The sequence below is a fragment of the Furipterus horrens genome, unplaced genomic scaffold (genome assembly GCF_987537825.1).
Source record: "Furipterus horrens unplaced genomic scaffold, mFurHor1.1.pri manual_scaffold_2, whole genome shotgun sequence".
NCBI lineage: Eukaryota > Metazoa > Chordata > Mammalia > Chiroptera > Furipteridae > Furipterus > Furipterus horrens.
The window spans coordinates 174,387,495-174,413,193 of record NW_028327172.1 but is presented as its reverse complement, the minus strand read 5'-3'; the positions used below and the strand labels follow the sequence as shown (position 1 = coordinate 174,413,193).

Below are 25,699 nucleotides of genomic sequence, written 5' to 3'. Positions count from 1 at the left end.
TTGTCCTGACCAGTAGGAGGGGTGAGGCTGGGGTGGAGAGATCAAGCTGTGCTGGTGGCAGCAGCTGCTGCAATGGTGGTGGGACAACGGTAAGCACAGACACCTGTATTTAAGGGGAGACGAGAAGCGCCTGGGGAGCACACCCGGCTGTAGACCAGACCCATCACCTTGTAATTCCAATGCCAGGGAAGGCAGACCCCCATTGCCTTGGACTGTGAGGTCTGGAGGGTGCGGGAATGGAGGAGGAGGCTCCCAGTTTCTCAACAGAGAGTGAATGGCAGGAATCCATCTTGGACCCCCAACCCACACAAAGTGCCACAGTGTGGTGAGAAGGGTCACCCAGTTGTGATGAGTGTGTGGGGCTCCGTCCCCTATAGCGTAGGAGATGTGACACCCCACCCAGGAAGCAAAGGTAAACACAAAATTGTCAGGATGGCACAGATCATCATAGAGATCCCAGTAACACAGCTGACCAGAGAGCAAATATCTAATCTAATGAAGCAGCAGATAGGAAATCTTTCTGAGGCACAGTTCAGAGCTTTGGTTATAAGAATGCATACAGGCCTAACAGCATAACTTAAACAAGACAGGAAAGGAATGAAGGCTAGTCCTGCTGAAATGAATAAAAACACATACAAAACTAGTGGTGAGAGAAAGAAAACAAGGGATCAAATCAACAAATCAGAACATAGGGAAGGAACAAAGAGTCAACCAGTGCAGAAAGAGGAAATGGAAAGGAAAAAAAAATGAGGAGAGGCTCAGAAACCCATGGGACAGCTGTAAAAGGGCCAACATCCAAATCATAGGGTTGTCAGAAGGTGAGGAAGAAGAACTAGAAATTGAACAATTATGTGGAAAAATAATGAAGTAGAACTTCCCTAACTTGGGGAAGGAAATAGACTTACAGGTCCAGGAAGCACAGAGAGTTCCAAAAAAACTGGACCCAGGGAGAAACACAGCAAGACACATTATAATCTAAATGTCAAAAATTAAGGATAAAGAGAGAATCTTAAAAGCAGCAAGAGAGAAGAAGAGAATTATGTACAAAGGGGTCCCAATAAGACTATCAGCTGATTTCTCAAAAGAAACTCTGCAGGCAAGCAGGGACTGGCAAGAAATATTCAAAGTAATGAAAAGAAAAAACCTACAACCACGATTACTCTATCCAGCAAAGCTGTAATTCAGAACAAAAGGGCAGAGAAAGTGCTTCCAGGACAAAGTAAAACTGAAGTAGTTCATCAGATCCAAACCACTGTTATATGAGATGTTAAAGGGACTTGTTTAGGAGAAAGAGGAGCAAAACTATGAACATTAAAATGAAAACTGTATCACAACAACCAACAGCAGAAGCTGGGAACCAAAACAAAGTCAAACTAAGTAGGCAACGAGCATGTGAAATGAATTATAGGTATGGGGAACATTATGGGGGGAGGTCAGCAGTGAGGGGGAAGGGGGAAAGGAAGGAAGATGGTACAGGAATTAAGCATAGTAGGAGGGAGTGGAATAGATAGGAGGATGTTGAGAAGAACTATATGCACAACCAATGGGCATGGACTAAGAGGGGGGACAACTGAAAGGCAGAGGGTCACTGGGTGGAGGGGAACAAAGGGAAAATAAATTGGGACATTGTAACAGCAAAATCGTTAAAGCATAATTTTTAAAAAAGAAAAAAAATAAGAATTTTTTTCTTTAAAATTTGCTACCTTGCAGTTATTCTTCCAAAATGAAGAAGGAAGAAGTTGAACAGGCAAGTGTGTTTTCACTAATCGAGGAGATGGCATGTTTTTCAAATCCTCAATGCCTATAATCATAAAAGTTAAATTACATTATAAATGTGGAATCATAAAGGTCAATTACAATATAACCCAAGACTTTGTAAACTTTAACCCAACTATATGACTTGAAATGGCTACATGGCTAAATGGCCTCAGATCTAAAATCTGTAATGAGATTTTTTTTTAAAGATAAATTCTGGTTAATTAGGCTGTTTAATTGCCTATGAATAGTAGGGGTTATTATCTTTATAAGTGTCTATAAAATCTTCAGATATAATACCTTGGTGAGGTAGAAATAGCAGTAGGTCATTATAAAAACACAAAAGTTTTCCTTCATTTACGTTCCTCTTTGCTTCATTTACAATGTGGAAGATCCCTTTCAAGCTTTCTTTTTTAGACACTTTAAAATATATTTTTTAAATTTATTTTTTAATTACAATTGACATATTTGACAAACAATATATATTAGTTTCAGGTGTACAATATAGTGATTATAGATTATAATATTTTATTAAATAATCACCCGAATTTAAGTCTAGTACCATTTACATCCCTGTGACTATTTTTATAACTGGCAGTTTGTACTTCTTAATCTCTTTTCAACTTTCTTATATTAAAATTCTGAAATCAAATTAAGTTGTGAGGTTCATAGTTAATTTTAAAAATTTCAATGATGTAAGTCCTTATAGGGACATAATTCTATTTCTTGAGTCTGAACATCAGCTAACTAGCAGTATATGTGATTCTATCTTAAATAAAACCCTGAATTTTTAATGTCTAATGATCAGCCAATATTCAAATGCTAAAGACTTCTTCCTGTCTTGTTAATAAAACATATACTCAATAAAACCTCTTCTTATATAGATATTATCTTTGGGTGGAAGAGGAGTATAATATGGTTATTAGAATACCAAATTCATACTCTTTTGTTATAGAAACTTATGATTCAACTGTTCAAGCTCTGTCTGTATTATTTTCCATCATTACTCCTCTAGACACCAGGAAAAAAAAAACAGGGAAATTTACTCCTATGATGAAAAAGAACATTAAGAGAAAATACCATTTTCAAGTCCAGGAATTATAAGTTCCATGAATGGCACTCGTTTGTATATTGCATCCCGTTTACATTTCTCTGCATCCCCATTGTTATAGATCAAATCCAGTATTTCACTGACCCAGGTTGTGCCTGGAAAAAAAAGAATAGAAGGTACTTTAAACTTTGGTGTCAAAAAGAGTGTAAGAGGGTCACAAGAAGTTGTATAACATCAAAAACCAAAATGTGCTCTTCATAGTCATTTCTTTTCTCTCTTCTCCCTTCTCCTAGTAGACATTCTTATCTATCTTTAACACATACATATATGTATTGTATGTAAATCTGATTAAGATATTCATAAAGTAAAACTTGAAAAGGAAGTAAAACATGGGGTATGAAAGAGACATTGTGAGCCCTTGCTGGGTAGCTCTGTTGCATTAGAGCATTCTCCCAACAGGCCATGGTTATGGGTTAGAGCTGTGGTCAAGCCCCATGAATGCACAAATAAGTGCCACAACAGACCAATGTTTCTCTCTCTTTCTCTCTCTCTCTCTCTCAAAACCAATAAATAATATTTTTAAAAAGAGAGAGAGAGAGAGAGATTGTGTAAGATAGTTCACCTTCCTGTGTGAGGTAGATGGAGAAAGCAGCCAATTTTAATGAGTCTGAACATCAGTTTGTACATTTCCTATTGATATCAAAAAGACTATTATTCTTTGGAACTGAAGAGAACTTCAAAAATATTTGACATTTGGTGGAGGGGTGAAGAGGAACAAGGGGGTGAAGGGAAGCAAAGATAACTTTGTGATTGTATCTGTGGTGACCAGTGGGACACTAATAAAATCAAAGACTATATCCTGTTTGAGCACAGTGAATCAAGTCACTCTAATCTTTATAAATTATGTCTCACCAGTCTTTGAGAAGTGGATCTAATGCACATGAGCATATGGTCAACTTAATCATCTATGTCCCTCAATGATGAAATTATCAAGGTATTGCTAAAAAAGCCTTTATAAGATATAGGAGAAAAGTATCTTCTTAACTGTTCCCATTTTCTTCCTCTTTACCAAATGTATAATGATAGTTTCTAAATAGAATAATCATGAGTGGAAACGAAAAAAGTAAATTAAAAATTAATCTATGAAAACAGCAAATTTTTAGAATAATAATCTTTATTTGGAGGTACCTTTGAATTGGTTCCAGATATTTGAATACTTTAGGGCTCATTTTTATTTAGTCTTTTCTGTGGATGACTCTTACTCCTTGTTGTCCCTAAATCATGAGTACAAGACTCCCATTCCCATCCTTCTAACTCAGACAGCTATAGTGCTATGTCTATTCTGGCATAAGCAAAGATTCACAGAACAAAAGAAATCTAAATTCAACACATTTTCTATCAGTAGGTGGTTCAGTTTTTGGCCAATGTATCTGATTGAAAGAAAAGCCAATATAGACATGCTTTGAATTGAAATATTTATTTTCCATGACTTTTGAAAAAAAATAAAAAAGAAAAGACACAGTTTAGCCCATAAAGAGATAGTTAACTTGAATCTTAAAATAGAACAAAAGAAAAGAAAAAAGAAAAAAAAACAAAAAGAATATATGGTTAATTTATTTGTAACTATCTAGCCAACTAACAGCACCTTTGTAGATGAACTACTTGTGCAATGATACCTTCCAAAGATCATCTTAATGGTTTCCTATCTGTAAATATGTGATAAGTAGAAAAAATAAACAAGCACATACATTCCCAGTGATTGCCCTTCCTTTTCTAACCTTGTATCTCAACAAGAAAATGAAAAGTAATTTTGGTCTTAAATAATGTGGGTTTGGGGAACTACTCAGAGAGCAATGTAACTAGTAAAAAAGAAAGAAAAAACAAACTTTTTCCAAAACAAGCTTGTTTTTTATATCTACAAAAACCCGTATGGTGCATTTGTTTACTTTCTGGAAGGACCATATTGCACTGGCAATGTTTGCAATATTGGCACATTAGAATTCCCCGAATTCAGGGCTTTCCTCCCAGGACTTGTTACGTATTTCTTTGAAGTAATTTTAGTACTTATAATAAAAAGATTAGTGGTCCATATACTAATTAAAAACATCTTTTTCTCATTTCTATTAAGAAATGAGACAGGAATATCAAAGTTGACATTAGAGAGTTTAGTAATTAGAGCAGTTGATTGATCATGGGTTCAAGTAAATTAGTTGGTTAAAAGGTTAAAGAGAGCCTCATTTCTCTGGTATTTCTCTGTACATCTATCACTGAGCAAGTTGAAAGACTGTCATAAAAAGATCTGAAGAAATAAAAGTTATTCTTACTGAGTTATCTTAAATTCTCTTTTCTGAGGCTATAGAGAGCAGTTCTTTAAATTTAAAACAGTACCTCTGAACATATTTACAAAACATGTTTAAAGTGATAAAATATTTTACAAAATATTAAAATGAACAAAATATTTAAACATAAAAATGTATAGGAGTATATATATTAATATATTCATAATCCAATGTACCAACATCATTTATATATGCAACTTTAATAATTTTTATTTGAATTTAAAAAGGAAAGCAAAACAACAGCATTAATTTTCCTTCAGATAGAGCCTTCATTTAACTGTGGGCCTTCAAGAATAAAAAGTGAGTTTGTCTAATTTGAGACAAAATTATCCCCAAAACAGCTCCAGTATTTGCTTCACAACTGATCTTCAGATCAGTGGGCTTCCACATATGGATCAATAACTAGTCAACAAGTACAGTTGACCCTTGAACAGTGATAGGGTTAAGGGTTGTAAACCTAACATTTGACTACCCCAGAATTAACTACAGACATGCCTCTTTGGTATTCATAGGAAGTTCATTTCAGGACCCTTGCAGATACCAAAATCCCTAGATCCTCATGTCTCTGACACAAAATGGTGCAGAGCAATGCACACAGTGAGCCCTCCACACCCACGGATTCCCATCTGAGGAGCGAAGATACTGTTTTCCATCTGTGGTTGGTTGAATATGCTGATGCACAACCCGGAGATACGGAAGGCCAATTTCGTATGTATTTTTTAATCCATAAATAAGTGGGCCTGTGCAGTTCAAAGCCATGATGCTCAAGGGTCAACTGTACAAATAAATAAAAATCTCTTACCAGATTTGGGGTAGGTAGCTATCAAAAGGTCATCGGGTCGGCTTTCAAATGACTCCACCTGGGACCACTCCTCAGCAATGCACCAGAAGAGAGGGACACTCTGAACATCCACTAACTCCCTTCTGAAGACATCCAGCTTGTTGTCCATTTCAGAAGAAACTACATTTCATATTAAAAGGCACATGTAAAAAAGTCTTTGTTTTAATAGCATTGATACAACTAAAAATGAATTAAATTTTATTGAATAAAATATTTAATTCCTCTAGAGTTAGCAGCGTCAGATCACAGTACTACTGTGCATTATGAATCAGCAGAAGGAAAAAATATATTATAAAAACCAGTAAGATCTTGCACAATTTATTTCATATGTGATGTTTATATAATAATATCATCAATACTTTTTATGTGTATATAATTGTGTACAGCTTTTCCTCAGGCAAAGGTTTCTAAGATATGTAATAAAGTTATAGGACTTTGGAGTTAGAAGTGTCTTTCTTAACCACAGCACTGCCAATTCATTGCAGTGGAAGTCTGAATAAACCCCGTAACTGCACTGAACTATATTAACTATAAAACCAAAAGTGGCCTTAGTACTTCCATCCATTAAATTACTGCCTGGGCTGGTAAAAGTAAATTATTCTAAGTTATCTACAAGAAACCACAAGAATAAAAGGTTGGGGGGAGGGTGTCAAGAAGAAAAGAACTTGAGGTTAGTATAGCACTGGAAATACATTGCTCTGATGAACTTTTTAGCGTTAGTGACATCATATGTTATTTTATATTCTTCATCTGCCATAAGTAAAAAGTGGAAAAGCTTCAACTATAACCTAAGCTCTACTCCAAAACATGTTGTTTCCAAATTTAGCATGAGCTGACTGGTTATTTTTCTTTCTCTAAAGTTCTAGGAAAATGACTTAAAAGGCTTCCTGAGGCCCTTTAGCAGCTGCTGAATCTTTCTTCAGTAATTAAAATCAGAAGTCTCTGAAGTCAGCAGACCTAACTTAACGTGTACCTTTTCGAAAGTGCCATTTCTCATCTTTTCTTATTTCTTTATTTTTAAGTCTGTTGTATATCTATACACTAATTTAAAAAACTATCATAAGAAGAAATTAATAAAGTCACCTATTTGTAATTGCATCAAAAAATAAAATAATTTTAACCAAACAGGCAAAAGACCTATACACTGAAAACTAAAAGATATTAAAGGAAAGAAACTGAAGAAAACACAAATAAATGGAAAGATATTCTGTACTCATGGATTAAAAGAATTAACATTGTTAAAGTGTCCATATCACCCAAGGTAATCTATAGATTCAAAGCAATCCTTATGAAAATTCCAACGACATCATTCATAGAAATAGAACAATCCTAAAATTTGTATGGAACCAGATAAAACCAAAATAACCATAGCAATCTTTTTTTAAAGTATATTTTATTGGCTATGCTGTTACAGTGTTCCTAATTTTTTCCCTTTGCCTCCATCCACCCAGTACTCCCCTTCCCTCCAGCAATCCCCTACCCCTTAGCTCATGTCCATGGTTTACATATGCAAGTTCTTTGGCTTCACTCTTTCCTATACTATTCTTTTTATTTATTTATTTATTTATTTATTTATTTATTTGGTTTTTCAATTACAGTTGTCCCCTTTTCCCCTAATTTCTCTCCTCCACCCAACCCACCCCCTCTCCCGCAATCATATCCCTCCCCGTTGTCCATGTCCATGAGTCTTTTATACGGGTTCTTTGACTAATCCCTTCCCTTATTTATCCCCCTTCTCTCCCTCTCCCCTCCCCCCTATTGACTGCTATTCTGCTCTCTGTTCTATTTAGTTTCTTTGTTTGTGTTGTTCTTTAGTTTCCTGTATTAGGTGATATCATATAGTATTTTTCTTTCTTTGCCTAACACACCCCTATCTATTTTATTCCTACCAATTATGCTTCTTGATCCCTGCACCACTTTCCCCTTTCTTTCCCTTCCCCCTCCCAGCTGATAACCTTCCAAATGATCTCCGTACCTATGATTCTGTTCCTGTTTTGGTTGTTTGCTTAGTTCGCTTTGTTTTTATTATTTAGATTCACTTGTTGATAGCTGTGAGTTTGTTGTCATTTCACTGTTCATAGTTTTGATCTTCTTTTTCTTAAATAAGTCCCTTTGACATTTCATATAATAAGGGCTTGGTGATGATGAACTCCTTTATCTTTACCTTGTCTGGGAAGCACTTCATTTGCCCTTCCATTCTAAATGATAGCTTTGCTGGATAGAGTAATCTAGGTTGTAGGTCCTTGCTTTTCATTACTTTGAATACTTCTTGTCAGACCATTCTTGCCTATAAAGTTTCTTTTGAGAAATCAGTTGATAGTCTTATAGGAATTCCTTTGCAGGTAACTCTCTTCTTTTTGTTTGCTGCTTTTAAGATCCTCCCTTTATCCTTAACCTTCAGCATCTTAATTATGATGTGCTTCCTGGACTTGTATGTCTGTTTCCTTTACTGAATTAAGGGAGTTTTCTTTCATTATTTTTTCACATAATTTTTCAATTTCTTACTCTTTCTCTTCTCCTTCTGGCACCCTTATGATTCGGATGTTGGTACTTTTAAAGTTGTCCCAGAGCTTCCTAAGCTTCTCCTCAATTTTTTCAAATCTTGTTTCTTCTTTCTGTTCGAGGTGAGCATTTATTTATTCCTTTTGTTCGAAATCATTGATTTGAGTACTGGCTTCCTTCCTATCCCTATTAGTTCCCTGTATATTTTTCTTTATTTCACTTTGTATAACCTTCATTTTTTCCCTTTAGTTTGGGGCCATATTTAATCACTTCTGTGAGCACCCTGATCACCAGTGTTTTCAACTCTGCATCTGATAGGTTGCCTATCTCCATTTCATTCAGCTTTTTCCTGGGCTTTATTCTGTTCTCTCATTTGGGTCATATTTCTTTGCCTCCATAATTTGACAGCCTCCCTATGCTTGTTTCTGTGTATTAGGTAGAGCTGCTTTTGACCCTGTCTTGGTAGAGTGGCCTAATGTAATAGGTGTCTTGTAGGGTCCAGTGGCATAGCCTCCCCAAGCTGGGTACTCAAGATGCACCCATCATGTGGGCAGAGTGCACTCTCCTCTTGCAGTTAAGCCTTGGTTGCTGTTGACAGGTCAATGGGAAGGATTTACCTCTGCCAGTCACTGCAAGGACTGGCTGTGACCACTGACCACCAACTTCCACCCACCATGGAGGACCAGCTGTGGAGGGGCATGGTGGTGGTGCTCCGATGTAGTCTCTAGCTGTCCACTTTGTGTGCTGACCCTGGGGCTTCCTGGGTAGTGCAGGCCAAGGTCAGACCCCACGTATGTTTTGCCCAAGGCACCCTAAAGCAAACAGATAGCTGCTACTTGTGCTGAGCTTGCAGATTCTCAGGAGAAGCCAATCTGTGGGTCTAAGCTGTCTGTTGGTAATGCTGGGCCTTGAGCTCACTGAGATCAGCTGTTAATTATTTGATAGAATTTAGAAAGTTGTGAAGCATGAACAAAGACCAGCCATTTATATGGAAAAGCAGCTTGGGTGGGCAAGTAAGTTGGATGGGGTGGAGTCTCTGGGGATCTCCCAAGTGGGTCAATCACAGTTAGCCAGGTTAATGGATTCTCAGAGATGAATGGCACCAGCCTGCCAGCTCTGTCTCCATGGGTGTGGTTTCTTTAATTCTGTAGTTGTCAGACTTCCATTCAACTCAGTTTCTTATGGTTCTGGCTGATGGCTGTTCTATATTTTAGTTGCAATTTTAATGTGGTTGTGCAAAGAGGTGAACCATGTCTGCCTATGCTGTCAGCTTGATCAGGTTGCTCCAAGACAGGTGTAATATTGATAAAGAAGAACAAAACTAGCTGGACAGGTATCATGCTCCATGATTTCAAAGTATTCTTATATATGGAATTTGATATTATTGACCATATAGTCTTCTGAAACTCTCTTGATTTTTATATTATCACATTCTGATTGATCTTTTATCTATTTAATTCTCAATTTTTCAAAGGAATACTTAGGATAGAATTGCTGTTTTTTGGGGGGTCCCATAGTTTCTAGTTGGCTCTTATTGTATATACTTTTCCAAGATTTTAACAACCACCTGTGAGCTGATCCTACAGAAAGTATATTTATCATTAATTTGTTCTGAACTCAAGATCTGTATATTCAAATGCTATTACCCATTTTTCCCTGATGTTCCTTAGACCTTTCACATTTAATAATCACAAATTTAACTCATGAGCCTTGCTCTTCAGTGACCAGTTCTTGTCCTAGGGTAAATGTGATACCACATTTACTTCATCACTAAACTCAGAAATCTGGAAGTTATCTTAGATTCTGTCTTCTCTTCGACTTTGCTAAATCCAATTGGCTCACAAATCTGATTTTTCTTTTCTTTCAACTATCCATGGGGGAAAGCAGCTTCCCTTCATGAACTAGCTTAGCAGTTAAGACTGTAAGGTTGCCAGATTTATAATTAATATGCTAGATGTGTCATTCACTACCAATGTGACTCTGGACAAATCAAAATTCTAAATTCAATTTTCTAATCTTAAAATGGTGGTGAAGATTTAGTAACTTTACTCAGCTATTGTGGTAGAGAAATAATATGATGGCTATATTATGTATGTTGATAAAACATGGTGTATATTTGGTAAAGGGTAACCATTATTAATATTTTTATTATTACCCTCCCCAAAAGTACAGGTATGTCTTAATGTATGTCCTTATCATCATAAACTCTGTACTATGACAATGGTCTTAAAATTTGTCCCCTTATCTCTAAACTCACTTCCTCCCATCTCCTTGCCAACTCTCACTAAAACTTGAGCACAACCACACGACTGAAAGGATCAAATTTCAAGAGTTGACCAACCCTCTCTGATTACCTTCATTGCACTTAGACTTTAGCCTCTAGCAACAGGCAATTAAAAAAAAAAAAAAGCATCCACCCCCTCACATCTAGCTGTTGCAATTGCCTGTTACTGTCTTTGAGCTGATACTCTTACTTCTCTTGTCTACAGGGAAAACTCCTGTGCATTTCTCAAAATCTTGTACGAATTACACATCCTTGGAAAAGCCTTCTTCATGACCTAAAAACAAAGTTACTCTCTATTCTTCATTTTCTTCTCTTGAATATACTGATATTATTTTATATATTTTTAAAGTGTTATTATTAACAATTCAGTGTCTGTTTCTTTGATTAGAATTTAGGTTCCTAGTCCCAGGAAGTCTTTACTTTGTTGAGGTTAAAAAGTGTGTACTGAAATGAAATGAATTTTCCCTAATGCTAGAAAGAATAACCAGGAATCAAATTACTTTATGTTACCACTATAACTTTATAACTTCAGTTAGCAATCTAACACTTTGAGATATACTGGGAAGTATTAGCCAGCAGGTCATACACCCAATCAACAAGGAGTTTACATTCTAAATCATTATTCAAAACACACACACACACACACTCTCTCATATGCATACCCCCCCCAACACAACCCTGCTTTCAGTGCATGTATTGTTATTTAATTTTCATAAAAGTCTTCTAATTTAAATCTTGTTATCCTGGTTTTATCAAGGGGGAAATTAACATAGAGAAGTTTAAGAAACTTGCCTAGGTCACACTGTCAGTAAGTGGCAGGACTGGGTTTGAACCCAAATAGCCTGACAACCATCCCTAATATTAATTACTTTTCTATACTACCTTCTAAATATAAACATTGAAAAGATAAATTTCAATACAAGGTACATAAGACAATTGCCAAATTATGGTAAGGTGGTTGTCAGGTCTGTAGTACAGGTGGTGTGATTTGATTTTGACCATTAAATTTAGTTAGAGATACAAAAGAATATTCTAGGTAGAAAAGATGGAGAAATGGTATTCCTTTTTGCTTAATGCTGCACACATTAAGGTGTTTTATAAATATATGAAGGCTTAATCTACTATAGTATATATGAAATGAGTTTTACAACACCTGATTCACACTAATGATTTTTTTAATAATATTTTTATTTAATTACATATTTTAGATAAGTATATACAATTTTATTAATTTTATTAATAACTGTGTGAAAATGTATAATAAAATATTTTAATTTAATTTAGGTAGTTTTTTTGTGTCTTTTGGAATATCTGTGTTTTTGTCAGTGTCTCGTTATTTTAGGTCATTTTTTTCAAGAGGAACTAATCACATCAGTGTATTCAAATTTTGTATGAATTCAATAGCTTAAATTACCATTATGACTCTTAAAACACTCAAGAAATGAAGTGAAATTTAACTTACCTTTAAACTCCTGAGAGCTCTAAATGATCCTTAAGTTAAGTATCAGAGCCAAAAAATCATTAAAAGGATGATACCCTTGAGCAGCATATAACACTATGTGAGAGACTCTGAGTTGGTAAAAGCTCATGAAATGTTGTAGATGATCATGTCCCTTAGGTATCTGTTGTTTACGTCTCTGAAGATGTCCCTTGAAATATAAGTTCCTCTAGAGGACAACTGTAAGACCGTGGGCACAGTTTAATATCCTTCATGCTGTTAAAGTCCTTGTTAATCTATGTTTACGAAATGAAACTATTGACTCTTATGACCATTGGTGAGTTAAAATAGTTAAATACTTTACCTAAAGATATGATGTGCCTTAGTCATTAAGAAAACATTAAGTATTAAATTGAAAATGCATTCCTTTCCTAGAAAGTGATATTTTGATATTTAACAGATTCTTGGCCTAAAAAGAACAGATTTTATTAGCTTCTTTTTAGATATGTAAAAGCTAAAATATTATAATTGTAGGAAATGCTGTATTTGTGCGGTTTTTCTAAGCACACCTTTGGGAACCTGACAACAGGCATTTGAGTCCAGTTCTTCCACAAACCAGCAGTGTGACCCTGAACTACTTATGTCATATTTCTGAGCCATATTTTAGCTGTTGAAAAAATATGGCAAATGTACCAAGTGATCACTCCAGTTTGTTTCACCTCTAAAATTATACAATTTTAAGTGAAATTAATATGCTTTGATTAGCAAACTATATTCTTTAAGTCACAACAGAAGAAGGAAAGAATAAGCAGTTGAACAAAATAGTCCTTTATTGCTGAAACATTCCATTAAAATATTGCTTCACTTTTATAAATACTAAAAGTAGACATTTATAAAAGCTTATATTTTATAAAAACTGAAAGGTAATAAAATACTACTCTGTACTGTACTTTACACATGACCTGTGGCAGTTTATCTCGGAAATAATTGATTCTATTTCTTTTGACTTACATTTTGTTTTGTTTGCTGCATACCTAGAAAATACACAATGTATTTTATAAATAATCTTACTTTATATTCCATAATCAAAGTTAGATACCTAAAACAACATGGAGTAATATTAAGGCATAGGCTATGAGGAAGATTAATATTTATTAAACAATTTTTATACATTATAATTTCATTTCTTATATTTCCACTTCTACCTATAATAATAGTTTTGAAATTCATATTATTATTAGAAATCTCCAGTGTTTATGAAACTTGCCCAACTACAAAAAACTTATAAATAATAAATTCAGGTTTCAAATTCTGGGATATAACACACCTAATGGGGCAAACACTTAGCTTTTTTGCTGGAAAGGCCATTGCTAGAAAAATCTAGAACTTATCAACTGTGTTGCTCTGGGGCAAGTGAATTTTTTTGTTTTTTTTTTGAGCACAGAATTTTTCATTGTATTGGACAGTATTCAATTGATAAAATCATTGTCACTGTGTCATTGTCATTGTTTAATGTTATAAATGAAATTATTTAATGTATATAAAGATGTAGCATGCTATCTGGCATGTAAAAATTGCTCTATATAGTTTATGTATTACTAAAAGTATCATATTGTCACCATTTATATCACCCTAATCTGAAAATTTGTGCTTTTTTATTTTCAACACTGCCTCAAATCAGAAGGAAAATGCATTCTCTTTCACCTAGAGAATTATTTACTATTCTTCACTCAGTCCCACACAAAAAGATAATGAGCCTAAGTTTTTATATTTAATCTCTACTTTATAGTCAGTCTTTAGCAAGTCATTAATCCTACAAGTACTGGGGAACATGAGCCTTTAAGTGGAAACAATTATACTTATCTGTCTCTTCCACCTCATACAGAAATTCTGGTGTTAATTATACCCTATTCTTTGATATCCTCAGACAATTAATTGTACATGGTCAGGAGGTACTGGATACCATTTGCTACTAGGCAATATTGTATTTTTAGGGTCTTTTAACATAGGTATTTGTTGGTAAAGAGTTCATTTGGGGTGCCAAGGGCCTAATAAAATCCAGAATACAGCTTCCCAGTACTCTAGCAATGGAAAGCATTAATGAAATCATCATCTCAGGTCCTAAAAGCTTAAACAGTCTGCTTTATAATGGGCCTTTCTTGTTTGTCAGCATAAACAAAATATATGTTTGAAATAAAATAATAAACATGTATCAACATTTAAAACATAATTGTGGAATACTATGCAGCAGAGAGAAAGAAGGAACTCCTGCCATTTGTGACAACATGGATGGTATTAGAGAGAATTATGCTTAGTGAAATAAGACAGGCAAAGAAAGCAAAATACCATATGATATCACCTAATACAGGAAACTAAAGAACAACATAAAAAAATGAACTAAATAGGACAAGGAGCAGAATAACAGTCAATAGGGGGGAGGGGGGAGGGAGAGAAGGAGGCTAAGTAAGGGAAGGGTTTAGTCAAGGAACATGTATAAATGACTCACGGACATGGACAACGGGGAAGGATATGATTGTGGGAGAAGGGGTAGGCGGGGTGGGGGGGAGCAATGGGGAAAAAAAGGGACAACTGTAATTGAAAAACCAAAATATAAAATTAAAACAAAACATAATTGTGTGTGTTTGTATATGTGGGTTTTGGAAACTTTATTTAATTGTTTTTGCTTACTTTAATGATTTGGTTTTCTATCACCATAGTATTATATGATTTTACCTGCAGATTTAAGTAGGAGATTGAGAACTAGACAGTATCCTGCAGAGTTGATTGTAAAACACGCTGATTGAAAGTTTCTTGTTTTATTAAATCAAAAGTAAGCAGAAATAGATAGGTGGAGAAATAAACATTTATGGAGCATCAACTATGGATTGGGCTAAATTTTAAAGGACCTTTGAAGTAAGATTTCAAATAATTTATGTAAATTTTCTTTACCATAATGTCCTCATTTATAAAATGGGAATTATTTTATGTCTCATTATATTGGACAGTTGTGAGAATTAAATGAGTATAGTACTTAGAAAATGTTTGACATAAAGTAAAGAGCAATAAAATACTAACAACAAAATAACTATAACAATAATTTAGCCTTATACTAAATTTTGAGATACATATTATTTATCTCTATTTTATAGGGAGGAAAATGAAGCTTGGAGAAGTTATGAGCATTTCCTGAAGTCAAAAACCATACGTCGTGAAGTAAAAAATTGTAACCAGTTTTATGGATTCTGAGACCATCTCTTTTCTTCTTTTTTCCTCTTCAATTAACTAATTAATTAATTATTTTAAAAAATCTAATATAAAGCTGTTTATCATTTTGAATAAGCCACAGATTTGGCCAAATCACAGAGATTTTAGTATTTCTGGTTTTTATTATTTACTACATAATTTGTGTTTAATTATGTGATGACTGCCAACCCAATTGATTATTTCAAAATAATATATTTGGTTTGGCTTTCATTTTCTAATCAATTGGATTTTACAGCAACAATTTTTCATTAGATTCTCAATATGATTTGCTGGTCTAGAGGAGGCAAACATTACAAATTCTATGTTGTAGATTTGATGGTAATTTTCTTACACAAATAAATGCTCATTTTGTTGCAAGTTTATTATCTATTGGAATTATGATCATATATCTGGTATTTATATATGCACATATAAATGAATTTAATATCAATATATTATTTAACATTTTATTAAATTCATTGGGGTGGCATTGGTTAATAAAATTATATAGGTTTTAGGTATACAATTTCATCATATTGTACATAATCTGTGTATTGTATTGTGCTCACCACTCAAAGTCAAATCTCCTTCCTTCACCATTTATTCCCTCTCTACCCTTTTCTAATCTCCCCTTCTCCTTTTTCCTCTGGTCATCATCGGCAGCCGTCCGTCTCGAGAGACGATGGTGTAGCTTCTTAAGAGTCTATCTGCACCGCCGAGAATGGCTGTGCAGGCCGACTCGGGAGTGACACGGTATCTGTCTCCTCCCGTGTTGAATCGACATCTTGCGATGACGCTGGGGTGTCCTCTCCAGTGAAGCTGAAGCTACAGAGCCTGGGCAGGGTGATATGGAGGGTCTGCTGTTGCCCATGCAGCAGACCCCCCCTCTCTTCGCAGCTGAAGGGTCCAAGGGAAAGACAGAGTCAATACAGCTTGGCTTCAGGTGCGCCGCAGGAGTTGCCGGTGTTGACTACAACGTCAAACCGCCTTAGGGACTCCGGCTCCGGATTTTCTGTCCGGGTTTACTCCCTTAGCCTTTCCCCTGAAGAGGTATGCCGCAAGGCAGCGGAGGTTTTTTGGAGTTAGAGTTTTCCTTCCTCTGGTAATCACCATATTATTGCCTTTGTCTATATATGTATTTTATGTATAAGTGTTATCTGCTATGATGATGATGATGATAATGATGATGAACTTTTTTTAAAGTTTATTGTAATTATTACATACATATATCTGTATGTACATTTTACATGTATATAAATTTGTATACATATATACATCTGTCGGCCCTGGCTGGTTTGGCTCAGTGGATTGAGCGTCGGCCTGCGAGCTGGGTGTCGCTGGTTCGATCTTCCAGTCAGGGCACATCAGAGAAGGAAAACTCTGACTCCAAAAAACCTCCGCTGCCTTGCGGCATACCTCTTCAGGGGAAAGGCTAAGGGAGTAAACCCCGACAGAAAATCCGGAGCCGGAGTCCCTAAGGCGGTTTGACGTTGTAGTCAACACCGGCAACTCCTGCGGCGCACCTGAAGCCAAGCTGTATTGACTCCGTCTTTCCCTTGGACCCTTCAGCTGCGAAGAGAGGGGGGGTCTGCTGCATGGGCAACAGCGGACCCTCCATATCACCCTGCCCAGGCTCTGTAGCTTCAGCTTCACTGGAGAGGACACTCCAGCGTCATCGCAAGATGTCGATTCAACACGGGAGGAGACAGATACCCTGTCACTCCCGAGTTGGACTGCACAGCCATTCTTGGCGGTGCAGATAGACTCTTAAGAAGCTACACCATCGTCTCTCGAGACGGACGGCTGCCAACAACAACATATATGTATTTTTTGCTTAATCCATTCCATTTTTTCACCCAGTTCCCTAACCCTCTTCCCTTAGAACAGCTGTCAATTTGTTCTATGAGTCTGTTTCTATTTTGTTTGTTAGCTTATTTTATTTATTAGATTTCACATTTAATTGAAATCATATGGTATTTGTTTTACTCTGACTGGCTTATTTCACTTAGCATAATACTCTCCAGGTCCAACCATGGTGTTGCAAAAGATAAGATTTCATTCTTTTTTACAGACAATAGTATCCCATGGTGCAAATATATCACAGCATCTGGATCCATTCATTTACTAATGGGCACTGGGCTGCTTTCAAAACTTTACTATTGTAAATAAGGCTGCAATAAACATAAGGATGCATATATTATTTTGAATTAGTGTTTCAGGTTTCTTTGGATAAATTCCCAGAAGTGAAATTGAACAAGAATCTTCCCCACAGACTTTTATAGCCCAAAGGGCCACCTAATATTACTGCTGAGACTTTTACAGATGTGATGATAATATTTGCACATGAAACTGTAGGCAGTTATATCTATGTTCAAATTTAGATTGTGTTGGTGAATTATGGAAGTTTCATTTTTAATTTTTGAGGAAACTCCATACTGTTTTCCACAGTGGCTGCACCAACCTGTATTTCCACCACTAGTGTGTGAGGGTTTCCTTTTCTCTATATCCTCCCCAGTACTTGTTGTTCATTGATTTATCGATGACAGCCATTCTGACAAGTGTGAGATAATGTCTCATTGTGGTATTAACTTACATGTCTCTGATGATTAGTGACATTGAGCCCCTTTTCATATATCTATTGGCCATCTGTATGTTCTTTTTGGAGAAGAATCTATTCAGGTCCTTTGCCCATTTTTTTAAAGCAAATTGTATTTTTGATGTTGAGTTGTATAAGTTATTTATAAGTTTTGAATATTAACTGCTTATCATATGTATCATGAACAAATATGTTCTCCCATTCAGTGAGTTGTCTTTTCATTTTGTTAATGGTTTACTTTGCTGTGGAAAAACTTGTTTGTTTGATGTAGTTTCACTTATTTTTTTCTTCTTTTGTTTCCCTTGCTCAAGAAGACATATCAAAAAAAAAAAAATTGGTATGAGAAATGTCTGATATTTTGTTGCTTATGTTTTATCCTAGAATTTTTATGGTTTTTTATCTCACATCAAAGTATTTAATTATTTTGAGTTTATTCTTGTGTATGGTATGAGAAAGTGGTCTAATTTAATTCATTTTTTTTTTACGTATTTGTTCAATTTTCCCAGCACCATTTATTGAATAGACTATCTTTACCCTGTTGTTTTTCCCTCCTTGGTTAAATAATAATTGACAATAAAGGCATGAGTTTATTTCTAGGCTCTCTATTCTGTCTCACTGATGTATATATCTGTTTTCATGCTTGCACCATGCTGTTTTGATTACTTTGGCCTTATAGTATATAGTTTGATATCAGGTAGCATGATTCCTCCAACTTTGTTCTTCTTTCTCAAGATTGCTGTTGCTATTAGGGATCTTTTGTGGTTTCAGATACATTTTTGGCTATGTATTCTAGTTCTGTGAAATGCAGAATTGGTATCTGGATAGGAATTGCATTGAATCTATAGATTACTTTGGTTAGTACGGACAATTTGATAATGTTAATTCTTCCCCTCCATGTACACTGTATGTGCTTCTACTTATTTGTATGTTCAATTGCTTTCTTCAGTGTCTTATAATTTTATGAATACATGTCTTTTGCTTCCTTGGTTAAATTTATTGCAGGGTGTTTTTTTTTTTTTTTTTAATTTTGATGCATTGTGAATTGGATTGTTTTCTTAGTTTCCTTTTATTATAATTCATTATTGGAGTATAAAAATGCAATTGATTTCTAGATATTTATTTTTTATCCTGCTATTTTACTGAATTCATTTATCAGTCCTAGTAGTTTTTTGGTGAAGTCTTTAGGGTTCTCTATATACAATATCATGTCATCTGAAAATAATGACAGTTTTACTTCTTCCTTTTCAACTTGGATACCTTTTATTTCTCCTTGTCTGATTGCTGTGGCTACATTTTCAGTGCTATGTTGAATAAGAGTGGTGAAATCAAACATCCCTGTCTTGTTCATATTGTAAGGGAAATTCTTTCAGTTTTTGCCCACTGAGTAAGATGCTGACTGTGGGTTTGTCAATATCAATATATTTTTTAGTTTTTAAAATATTTTAAAATTTAATTTGTTGAATTATTATTGTATAAGATCTTCCTCTGCATGTCTCTACTAGTATCTTCCACAACTTTTTACATATAGTATATGAGTTTTTCTTTGAAAATGTGCTATTCAAAGCATCAACTTTTGACTGTTTTGTATTTATTATGTAATATAATATTTATTACCATAGATTCACCTTTCTACTGCCTAACCTCTTTTATTTTGATTTTATCTTATGAGACAATAATATTATTACAATTTTTGCCTATATCTGTCATCTATTTCTCAATTAAAACTTCTTTAAAATACATGCATATATGTATGTACATATATACACCATATATATTCATCTAGTTTTAATTTTTAAATCAGTGTGAGTACTTTCATTAAAGAGGGATCTCATTATTCTTTTAAAATATGTTTCCTTCTTCCTTGCTCATCATTAACTTCTATGAGTATAGAAACTTTTATAGCATGAGTTTCTTTTGAGGATATGAGACAAAATGCAGTGCCTTTGAGAAATAATCGTATTTATATAAACTGAAAACATTGCTAATTTCTGCTAACTTGAGAATACTATCAGCTTTTTAAATCAGTTTCAGGGACTCTTTCACAGCTATTTGTATCAAATTTCAGAATGCAAGAGGACCTCGCTCCTAGATGCAATCAACAAGGATATAAATTTGCTAATATTCCAAGGAATACAAAGAATCGAATTGATGTTGAAAACACTCTCTAAATTCTGTGGACCGTCATGAAATTCTAAATGAGTCTGGAAACCCAAAGTGAGCTTTTTAAAAATCACATAAAAGTTTCTTTTCTTTTTTTATGAAAACTTAGATATCATATGACACACAAGGCAGCAACTATTAAATCTGGATTTTAAATTGGTGATGTAATAATTTAAGTTCAGTACAGCTTTATATATGTTGATAGCTAACAAATTTACACACCATTAAAAATAAAAATATAATTTTGAAACATTTTCAGAACATTGGCTAATAAATTTTAAATATTTAAATGTTCATGTAGCTGATGAAAATATTGAGTTTTTTAAAAATCATAGTAATAGTGAAGCATTTATACAGTGGGGAAAAAGTTGTATTGACTGGTCACAGGCATTAGCCTAAACACTGACTTACTGATTAGTAGAATTTTAATTTAAAATATTGAGTGTTTTTATTTCTTGTTAAAATGTCAAGTGTTTTCAATACTGCAACAAAATAATTATATTACATGAGTCTTTATCAGGGCTTTCTGTACTGATGTGGGCTTCTGAGAATATTGCTTTGAAAATGAACTCGAGGAAAAATAAAGGAATGTAAACAAGTTTATACAAACACAGTTATTCATAAAAGTGACAATAAGAGAATGCATGTGAAAAAAAATAACTCAAATCTTGTTTCAAGACCCTTGAGTAAGTAATTAATCTTTAGAAATTTGAAGAACACATCACTGTCATGGTTCTCAGATTTAATGATTAAAAAGACTGAATACATATTTTAATGAAAAATATTCCACACAGTCAAAATATTTTTGAAAGAGATAAATCAGTTTTTGATGGAAAATGCATTTTCTAGCATTTGTACAACACATTTATTTGAGAATATTGAAATGTACACAAAAACAGGCTTGTGAAAATAATTTTGGGCAAGATCTGATTTTTATGTTCCCACACATAGAATTTTTAAGAACTCAACTAAGCAGTGGATTATACAAGTGTATTCCTTTAAACTAAATAGAAATACTGAGTAAGTAAAACACTAATAATTTTTTAAAATATATTTAGTTTTATAAACTTAAAATTAGTAGAGCAGACTACCTCAACACAGCTTTAAATATGAAAAATAATCTTATCCATTTAAGATAGGAAATGTGAACCTAATAATTCCCAAAGAATTCCCCTTTTAAGGCAAAACATCCATAGTAGAATTTTCCATTTCTCATTCTCTAATGTTTCAATTATTAAATTTAGTTTTCTACAAAATACGGGCACTTAAAAGACGGAGCTGGTAAGTCACTTACCAGGTACTTGTCTTGAGAAGCTGGAGGTCTAGATTTTGTTTCTATAGTAATTGGTTAGTGGAATTCTCACCCTTTATGTTGTTTCAGTCAACCAAGATAATCCGTTTCGTGCATAAGAAAGTGAAAGATAAAGTTTATAGAGCAGTATCAAATTAATGATTAAGCTGAACAAAGTCTGTTGTTGTTTTAAACAGTAAAGGCTTAAGGGAAGGCTTTTTGCTATCACTTTATGGGAGGAAATAGAATGAAACAAAGAGCCCATTCAAAGCATCTAGAATTAACTACTGTCAAGTAATTATGTGTAGTAAATAAAAGCTTTTTACATTGACTTTTAATTTTGCCTCTGATTTCAATTATAAAAACCAAGCAAAACACAGATGACTGTTGCATGGTTCCAGTGATCATATTAGAAACCCTCACTTAAAGGTGGTTTTTCTGTGCCTCCAAAACTATTTGGTCATTTAGACAGGTAAGGTCATGCTCTATATGTAGAAGCAAATGGGGAAAAGTGCAGCCAAAAAGTTGGAGCAAGAACTTCCAGCCAAGATTGAGGAATAGGTAGATATGCTTTGCCTCTCCCCACAACTGTAGGAAGGATTATATCTACCGCAACACTAAAAACAACCAGAACTATCAGAAAATCGAGCTGCATGGAAGTCCAACAAACAAAGATATAAAGAAGCAATACTCATCCATACAGGTAGGATGGTTGGAGCTAGGGTGGAGAACAGACTGTGTAGTGTTAGCAGCAGCAAAGCAGTGGCTGTGGCCAGCTAGCAGTCACACATTTAAAAGTCAGGAGGCACACCTGAGGAGCGATCCTAGTCCCAGATCAGACTGGGCAGCTCAATGTTCCAGCTCCAGGGAAAATAAAGTCTCATTGCTTCTGGCCATGAAAAACAGTGGGAGTTGGGGCAGCAGAATAAACTGCTGGTCTCTCAGCAGAATCCATTTGTATAGAGAGCACCCAAGGTCCTAGAACATATGCAAACCTACACACCGTGGGAACCACAACCAGGGCAACAGCTAGATGGGCACCATCCCATAGAAAAAGCAGGAGGTGTGGCTGGAAAAGGACAAAGTGCTAAGCAAATGACATTGTTCCCTCTCAGACCCATCCCCCACATACAGTGCCACAACATAGTGAAACAGGTCATCCCACACCGATGAATACATAAGGCTTCATCCTTACAACATAACAGGTGTGACAGCTCTACCAAAGACACAGAGGCAAATACAGGAAGCTTTCAAGTTGAGGAAACAGAGAAATATGGCCCCAAAAAGGAAACAAATCAAGATTCTAGTGGGAGAACTAAGTGACAAGGAGATAACCAACCTGAGAGATGCGGAGTTCAAAGCACTAGTGATAAGGATGCTCACAGACTTGACAGACATGATTAAGTATGGCCAAATGCATAAAGGAAGAAGTGAAGGCTGTGCTAAGTGAAATGAAGGAAAATCCACATGAAACCAATAGTGAAGGGAAGGAAACCAGGTTTCAAATCAAGTTGGAACATAAGGAAGAAATAAACAGTCAAGCAGTATAGAATGAAGAAACAAGAATTGAAAAAAACGAGGAGAGGCTTAGGAACCTCTGGGACAACTTTAAACATACCAACATCTGAATCACTGGGGAACTAGAAGAAGAAGAGGAAGATCAAGAAATTGAAAACTTATGAGAAAAAAATGAAGGAAAATTTTCCTAATATGGCAAAGGAAATAGACATACAAGTCCAGGAAGCATAGACAGTCCTGATTAAGGCAGACCCAAAAAGAACCACACCAAGACACATTATAATTAAAATGTCAAAGGTTAATGATAAAGAGAGAATCTTAAAAGCAGCAAGAGAAAGAAAGAGAGTTACCTACAAAAGAGTTTCCATAAGACATTAGCTGGTTTCTTAAGAGACACTTTGCAGCCAAGAAGGGACTGGCAAGAGGTACTCAAAGTGATGAAAAACAAGGACCTACAACCAAGATTACTCTATCCTGCAAAGCTATCATTTAGAATGAAAAAACAGATGAAGTGCTTTCCAGACAAGGTAAAACTAAAGGAATACATAATCACCAAGCCATTATTATATAAAATGTTAAAGGGACTTGTTTAAGAAAAAGATCATAACTATGAACATTAAAATTACAACAAACTCACACACAGGAGACTTCTGTCCAAGATGGAGGCCTAGACTGGCATACTCTGTCTCCCTCCATAACTAAGAAGGAATACAACTACCGCAAAATCAGAAATAACCAGAAGTTCCCAAAAAAAGATGGAAGTCCAATGTATGAAGTTATAAAAAAGTGGTGCTAGTCCGGACAGGTGGGAGGGGCAAAGCTGGGGTGGAGAGGTCAAGCTGTGCTGGTGGTGGCAGCTATGGCGGAAAGCACAGACACCTCTATTTAAGGAGAGGTGAGGAGCTCCTGGGAAACACCCTCAGCTGTGCTTCCAATGCCAGGGAAGGCAGACCCCCATTGCCTTGGACTGTGAGGCCTGGAGGGGGCGGGGACAGAGAAGGGGGCTCCCAGTCTCTCAGCAGAGAGTGAATGGCAGGAATCCATCTTGGACCCCCAACCCACACAAAGTGCCACAGTGTGGTGAGAAGGGTCACCCAGTTGTGATGAGTGTGTGGGGCTCCATTTCCTATAGCACAGGAGATGTGACGCCCCACCCAGGAAGCAAAGGTAAACACAAAATTGTCAGGATGGCACAGATCATGACAGAGATCCCAGTAACACAGCTGACCAGACAGCAAATATCTAATCTAACAAAGCAGCAGATAGGAAATCTTTCTGAGGCACAGTTCAGAGCTTTGGTTATAAGAATGCATACAGGCCTAACAGCAGATCTTAAACAAGACAGGGAAGGAATGAAGGCTAGTCCTGCTGAAATGAATAAAAACACAGACAAAACTAGTGGTGAGGAAATGAAAACAAGGGATCAAATCAACAAATCAGAACATAGGGAAAGAACAAAGAGTCAACCAGTGCAGAAAGAGGAAACGGAAAGGGAAAAAAATGAGGAGAGGCTCAGAAACCTATGGGACAGCTGTAAAAGGGCCAACATCCAAATCATAGGGTTGCCAGAAGGTGAAAAAGAAGAACTAGAAATTGAGCAATTATGTGGAAAAATAATGAAGTAGAACTTCCCTAACTTGGGGAAGGAAATAGACTTACAGGTTCAGGAAGCACAGAGAGTCCCAAAAAAACTGGACCCAGGGAGAAACACAGCAAGACACATTATAATCTAAATGTCAAAAATTAAGGTTAAAGAGAGAATCTTAAAAGCAGCAAGAGAGAAGAAGAGAATTACGTACAAAGGGGTCCCAATAAGACTATCACCTGATTTCTCAAAAGAAACTCTGCAGGCAAGCAGGAACTGGCAAGAAATATTCAAAGTAATGAAAAGAAAAAACCTACAACCATGATTACTCTATCCAGCAAAGCTGTAATTCAGAACAAAAGGGCAGAGAAAGTGCTTCCAGGACAAAGTAAAACTGAAGTAGTTCATCAGATCCAAACCACTGTTATATGAGATGTTAAAGGGACTTGTTTAGGAGAAAGAGGAGCAAAACTATGAACATTAAAATGAAAACTGTATCACAACAACCAACAGCAGAAGTTGGGAACCAAAACAAAGTCAAACTAAGTAGGCAACTAGAGTGGGAAAAGAATTATAGGTATGGGGAACATTATGGGGTGAGGTCAGCAGGGAGGGGGAAGGAGATGGTATAGGAATTAAAAAGCATAGTAAGAGGGAGTGGAGTAGACAGGAAGGTGTTGAGAAAAACTATATGCACAACCAATGGGCATGGACTAAATAGGGGGGGACAACTGGAGGGTGGTGGGTCATTGGGTGGAGGGGAACAAAGGGAAAAGAAATTGGGACAACTGCAACAGCATAATCAATAAAGCATATTTAAAAAATTACAACAAACTCACAGCTATCAACAACTGAATCTAAAAAATAAAAACAAAAACAAACTAAGAAAACCACCAGAATAGCAAAAGAATTATAGGTATGGGGATCAATTAGAGGGTTATCAGCTGGGACGGGGAAGGAGGAGAAAAGAAAATTAAGAAGCATACTGGGTTGGTACAAATTAGACAGGGGGAGGTTAAGAATAGTATAGGAAAGAGTGAAACCAAAGAACTTACATGCGCAACCCATAGACATGAACTAAGGGGATGGGATTGCT

General features: G+C 35.5%; 1 protein-coding gene across 1 annotated transcript in view; it reads right to left on the bottom strand.

Moving 5' to 3' along the window:
* The window catches only part of LOC150020034 (sulfotransferase 1 family member D1), a 47,290-nt gene extending 25,672 nt beyond the window's left edge, over window positions 1-21,618 (bottom strand). The window contains exons 1-4 of the mRNA XM_090268133.1: window positions 21,504-21,618; window positions 5,948-6,106; window positions 2,836-2,961; window positions 1,704-1,801 (exon numbers count right to left, since the gene is read on the bottom strand). Of these exons, the coding sequence (XP_090124259.1) occupies window positions 1,704-1,801; window positions 2,836-2,961; window positions 5,948-6,095 (372 nt within the window). The 5' untranslated portion in view covers window positions 6,096-6,106; window positions 21,504-21,618. The remainder of the gene's footprint in view (window positions 1-1,703; window positions 1,802-2,835; window positions 2,962-5,947; window positions 6,107-21,503) is intronic.
* Between the last annotated feature and the right edge of the window lie 4,081 nt (window positions 21,619-25,699).